The sequence below is a fragment of the Dipodomys ordii genome, unplaced genomic scaffold (genome assembly GCF_000151885.1).
Source record: "Dipodomys ordii isolate 6190 unplaced genomic scaffold, Dord_2.0 Scaffold11, whole genome shotgun sequence".
Lineage (NCBI taxonomy): Eukaryota > Metazoa > Chordata > Mammalia > Rodentia > Heteromyidae > Dipodomys > Dipodomys ordii.
In genome coordinates this window covers 12,462,543-12,468,018 of record NW_012267227.1, presented here as the reverse complement: position 1 = coordinate 12,468,018, position 5,476 = coordinate 12,462,543, and the positions used below count along the sequence as shown (strand labels likewise).

The following is a 5,476-nucleotide window of genomic DNA, read 5'->3' as shown; positions in this document are numbered from 1 at the left end:
GGCCTGGGCGCTGTCCCTCAGCTCTTCAGCTCAAGGCTAGCGCTCTACCACTTGAGCCACAGCGCCACTTCTGGCTTTTTTCTTTTTGCTTAAGTGATGATGAGGAATCAAACCCAGGGCCTCAGGCATGCAAGGCAAGCGCTCTACCGCTGAGCCACCTTCCCAGCCCCCTCTTTTTGTTTTTCTTAGTAACTCACCTCCTTCTCTCTCTCATAGTCTTCTTTGTCATATTCTTCATCTTCATTTTGTGTCTGCAGTGCCACACTGCCGAAGTCTAATGACATGGTCCTCCTATGGGAAAGGGAAGATGTTTGAGTTCAAAAATGCCCATCTATCCAGAACTACGTATACAATGCCAAAGACAATAGCCTTGGAAGAAAATACACATGACACATATGAAAAACAGTATATACACAAAAAATAAGATATTAATACTATATATACAAAAACTAAGATAATAATAAACTAGAATACCAAAGAGAAAAATCTTGAGAATAAGCTCAAAGGAAATTTCAAAGTTGATGTATTATACATGACACAGGCAGGATCCCCTGTAGTTTACTCCATTGTTTGAACCCAAACCCAAATTTCATGCTTTACAAAGAGAAAGTCTCTAAATCCTGAGCATAATGACTATTCCCCGAGAAATCATTTACAATCTGTTAAAAACCATAGAGTGCACAACAAAAACGGACTTAGATGTCCTGCTCTTAAGCATGTAAAATCAGATTCTGGCAAAACTCTTAAGTAGTGAAGGATATGAAGCTATATCATTATGAGGTTCCAGTTCCACAGGGAAGAGGAAGAGATGAATTTTAAACCCAAGATAGGCTAATTACTTAAATTTCACTCAAGGATCCTGATGCTGCACCTAAAATCCCCACAATTTCAAAACACTGAACAATTCTGACCAAGTATCATTGATTATCTGGTCTAATACCGTTCTCTGCTCATTCATAAAGGAAACACTTGACAAACATAACCACAAAAAGATTTGTATAAGGCAAAAGATATCATTAATAAATCAAATACTACGTATCAAAAATACAACACTAACAAAGTCAAAAGATAAAATTCTTTTTTGTTGTTGGTGGCCGTGGTCTTGAACTCTGGGCCTGGGCGCTGTCCCTCAACTCTTCAGGTCAAGGCTAGCGCTCTACCACTTGAGCCACAGCGCCACTTCCGGCTTTTTTTTTTCTTTTTGCTTATGTGGTGCTGAGGAATGAAACCCAGGGCTTCATGCATGCAAGGCAAGCGCTCTACTACTTGAGTCACAGCACCACTTCCAGCATTTTCTGTTTATGTGGTGCTGAGGAACCAAACCCAGGACCTTAGACGTGCGAGGCAAGCACTCTACCACTGAGCCACATTCCCAGCCTCCAAAAGATAAAACTCTAGCAACTAGAAAAGTATTTGCAAAACAGTCTCACCAGATACATTTTGCAAGGAAAAGGAAACACAGTTCAAAATGGACAAATAATTTATTAAAAATAAGAAATAAAAATGTTCAATTAATTTGAAAAAGCTGAGCTTATGGAGAATTCAAGGAATAAGATGATACTTTTAACCACTTACATGAAGGAAAAAAAAACACAAAACAGTAAAACCCATTGTTGGCTATTTTGTGTGGTTTATAAACTGCTGGTGAAAATACGAACTGCTAAAACCAGCTTGAAAACCATTGATATTAACATATGGAAAAACAAACATTTGCCTGAGTCAAACTAGTTCTGAATTCGGAAATACTATTCCACACTAGTAAAACTAGTAAATATTTCCATGTATCTTGACTCAGAAGATTTACTGTTTAAAGAAATCAAAATGCAAACTGAGTATGCTGTATTCTTTTGAAAACATTGCTGACTAAGATCTTCAGTCTAGAAAGGATTTTTGTTCCAAAGCCATTAATAAGAATATTAAGGGGGGGCTGGGAAGGTGGCTCAGTGGTAGAGCGCTTGCCTTGCATGCATGAGGCCCTGAGTTCTATTTCCCAGCACCACATAAGCAAAAAGAAAAAAAGCCGGAAGTGGTGCTGTGGCTCAAGTGGTAGAGCGCTAGCCTTGAGCTGAAGAGCTGAGGGACAGCACTAAGGCCCAGAGTTCAGGCCATGACGGGACCCAAAAAAAAAAAAGAATATTAAGGGGCTGGGAAGTTGGCTCAGTGGTAGAGCGCTTGCCTTGCATGCCTGAGGCCCTGGGTTCGATTCCTCAGCACATAAGCAAAAAGAAAAAAGCCAGAAGTGGCGCTGTGGCTCAAGTGGTAGAGCGCTAGCCTTGAGCTGAAGAGCTGAGGGACAGCACTAAGGCCCAGAGTTCAGGCCCCACAACCCGGCCCAAAAAACAAAAAAAAAGAATATTAAAAAGTGTATCTATCCTTTAGTTCTACTTTGATCAGTCTACTTACTTAACACTGACTGTGTTGTCCCTATTTTCTTTGCCCTCCTTGCAAAGAAACTATAGATGTGTTTGGTAGGACAAAATATCCCAGTTTTGTTTTGCTTTTTAAGTAGTACTGTTTTGGACTCCTTTAATAAATTATAAGCACCCTGTAGGCAGAATTAAAATGTATCTGCTCCTAGTTGCTGAGTTAATGTTACCCAGTAGGAATTCATTATTTCAATAAAATTTTATTGAATATCATGAAGAATGAATCCACAGTATATCCCACATGCAGGCAAGAAAGACATGGTACCAGCTCAGTGATATAAAGAAATAGTTGCAATGGTGCACTGTAATAAATTCTGCAGAAGGAAATACATGGCACAAATTAATTTGGGCACCAGACTGAAAAGGAGAACAGAAACTTTACAGAAATAGGGGGAAAAAAAGAGCCTTTACATTAGAAATAGACCTTGAAGGACACAATAAGGTTACGTGGTTAAGGAATAAAGACCTTTATTCAGACAACCTGGGCTCGATTTTGGCTCTTCTACTTATCACCTGTGCAATCTTAAACTGCTTTCACTTCTGCATTAATGAATTGGATGTAAACAAACAAAAACCGGCCTCCACCTATATCTGAGCAAAGACAAATGGGACAACCAGTGGGAAACCTTCAATTAATACAAATTCATCTTCCTGATACTGTCCCCCACAAAATAAGTCACTTTCAGACTGTATTCACAAGCTCATGGGCTTCAATATCAAACCGTCTTACCTTAGCTGAATGCAACTACCCATCTAGGGACTGCATGTGAACTGGCAGGCATTATGAAGGTTATCTAGTAAAATTCAACCTAAATCAAGACTCATTTTCATGACCTCCAGATGTAATAGCTAGGGGCTGGGAAGGTGGAGCGCTTGCCTTGCATGCTCAAGGTCCTGGGTTCGATTCCTCAGCACCACATAAGCAAAAAGAAAAAAGCCGGAAGTGACACTGTGGCTCAAGTGGTAGAGCGCTAGCCTTGAGCTGAAGAGCTGAGGGACAGCGCCCAGGCCCAGAGTTCAGGTCCCATGACCGGAAAAAAAAAAAAAAAAAAAACAGATGTAATAGCTAAATGGCTGTAGAGGGGGTATCAGAATCGCTTCTGGAAGTCAGGAAATTCCACTTCATTCCGCGAACAGGTTAAACTTCTTTCCGAATCTACCACACCTGGCGGGAGACGCCCCACCTCAAGCCTTCATCAGGCACTGGTTTCCAAGATTACCAAGGACCACGGTGGAGGGAAACACCACACAAGACGTCTTACAACAATGGGTGTCAACACCTTGAGTTTAGGACTCGGGACAGCTGGTGGGACAAACAGATCCAGGAGGATCCAAGGCAAGAGACTGTGAAGTGAAAAAGGAGCAAGTATATAGCATGCCCCCGCCCCACCCCCCCGATTGAGGCAGGTGCCCATGGACTGAACTACATACAGTAAAGGAAATAAATAGATATATTTTTTAAATGCATAGTACTGCACCCCCGCAGGACCTTACCGAAGCTCAACTCTCAGCCTGGATCAGGCACCGCGAGTGCAAAGCTGCAGGGAGGAGGAGGAGGAGGAGGGGGGTCCCAGAGCCCCTGGAACTGCAGGCTGTGGGAGGCGGAGGCGTCAGCTGGCCCGGGTCAGCACGCGTGCGCAGAGCGCCCACTGTGAGCCAGGCATGGCGCCAGGGAGACGGCCGCGGGGATCCCCCGGCGTAGAACTTCGGCCCGTCCCTCAGCTCCGAACGCCGGGAGAAAAAAAGCTCCGCGGACGTCACTCGCCGGGACGGGGTCTGGGAGGGGGCGAGGGGAACAGGAAGAGATTTCGAAGATGTCACACACTCACACACACACACACACAAAGCTGACCGCCGCCGGCCGCGGCCCGGCCCACCATTACCATTGGGGGAAAGCGGGGAGCAAGTCGGTCTAAGATGCCGAAGACTCCATCACGCCCTCCACCCCGGCCCCAAGCCCAGTCACGGAAGGGAACTCACCGGAGGTCACTGTCTGTCCACCTGAAGACCAACTTGGAGCAACACCCACCCCCCAACACACACACCAGGTACTCTGACTTTAATCCGCCAGCTGTCTTCCTAGTCACAACCAAACACGGAACCCTAGAAGGGCAGCCGCTTCGTCCAATCACCTGCGAGAACCTCGCCTGGTGGGCGGGAGCCTTGCGTGCTCCGGTGGCGGAGAAAGCGGAAGTCTCCGCCTTCCTCAAGCTTGGTTGAGAAGTCCTCCCGCAGTTGTGAACTAGGACGGCTGTTTGAAGCGGGCGCCAAAGGTGGCGGGAAGCTTGTCCTGGGCTCCCATTGGTGAATTTGTAAGCCAATGACGAGAGGGTTGACTCCGGGAGTGGGTGGGCTTATCGGTTACCTAGAGACGCCGGGAGCACCTGGCCTGCTTTCCTGGAGTTAGGCTGTGGACTGGCCTTGTAAGAACTTTGCTCCAGCTTCAGATTTAACTGGATCTGTTTTGTTTAGAATCAATATTCCATTAATTCCTATTCAGATGCTACATTCTCCCGCGTGTCTCTTCACTACATAAACCTGGATTTGCCTGGATAATGTGAATGTAGGGCCTGTCACTGTGTCTATCTTCCAAGAAATGGGTTAAAATCCTTTAAACCCCATCCCCGTGAGGTCAAATGGTTGTCCAGAGTTCTTCACGTTCTGGTCTAGTTCTCTAATGTCCCCAGCAACTCGCATAGAGACTGACACGTAAGAGCTTGATCTAGGAAAAGAGAATAACAGGCTGAGTTACCCAATGTCCCCAGGGTGCTTTGTTTTTCTCCCTCCGTTTCTTTCTCTGTATTACCCTACCTTAGTCTTGATCAGTCTTCTTCAACACCTCCTCTTTCATGGCACACTTAGCAGAATGGATCCTCCTTTGGCCAGTCCTGGGGCTTGAACTCAGGGCCTGGGCACTGTCCCTGAGTTTCTTTTGCTCAAGGCGAGCACTCTACCACCTGAGCCACAGCGTCACTTCTGGCTTTTTCTGTTCATGTAGTACTGAGGAATTAAAATCAGGGCTTCATGCAGGTTACGCAAGCACTCTACCA

General features: G+C 45.3%; 1 protein-coding gene across 1 annotated transcript in view; it reads right to left on the bottom strand.

The window, feature by feature from the left end:
* The window catches only part of Cep152 (centrosomal protein 152kDa), a 78,847-nt gene extending 74,402 nt beyond the window's left edge, over positions 1 to 4,445 (bottom strand). The window contains exons 1-3 of the mRNA XM_013009965.1: positions 4,407 to 4,445; positions 3,921 to 4,202; positions 198 to 291 (exon numbers count right to left, since the gene is read on the bottom strand). Coding sequence (XP_012865419.1) covers positions 198 to 284 — 87 coding nt within the window. The 5' untranslated portion in view covers positions 285 to 291; positions 3,921 to 4,202; positions 4,407 to 4,445. The remainder of the gene's footprint in view (positions 1 to 197; positions 292 to 3,920; positions 4,203 to 4,406) is intronic.
* Between the last annotated feature and the right edge of the window lie 1,031 nt (positions 4,446 to 5,476).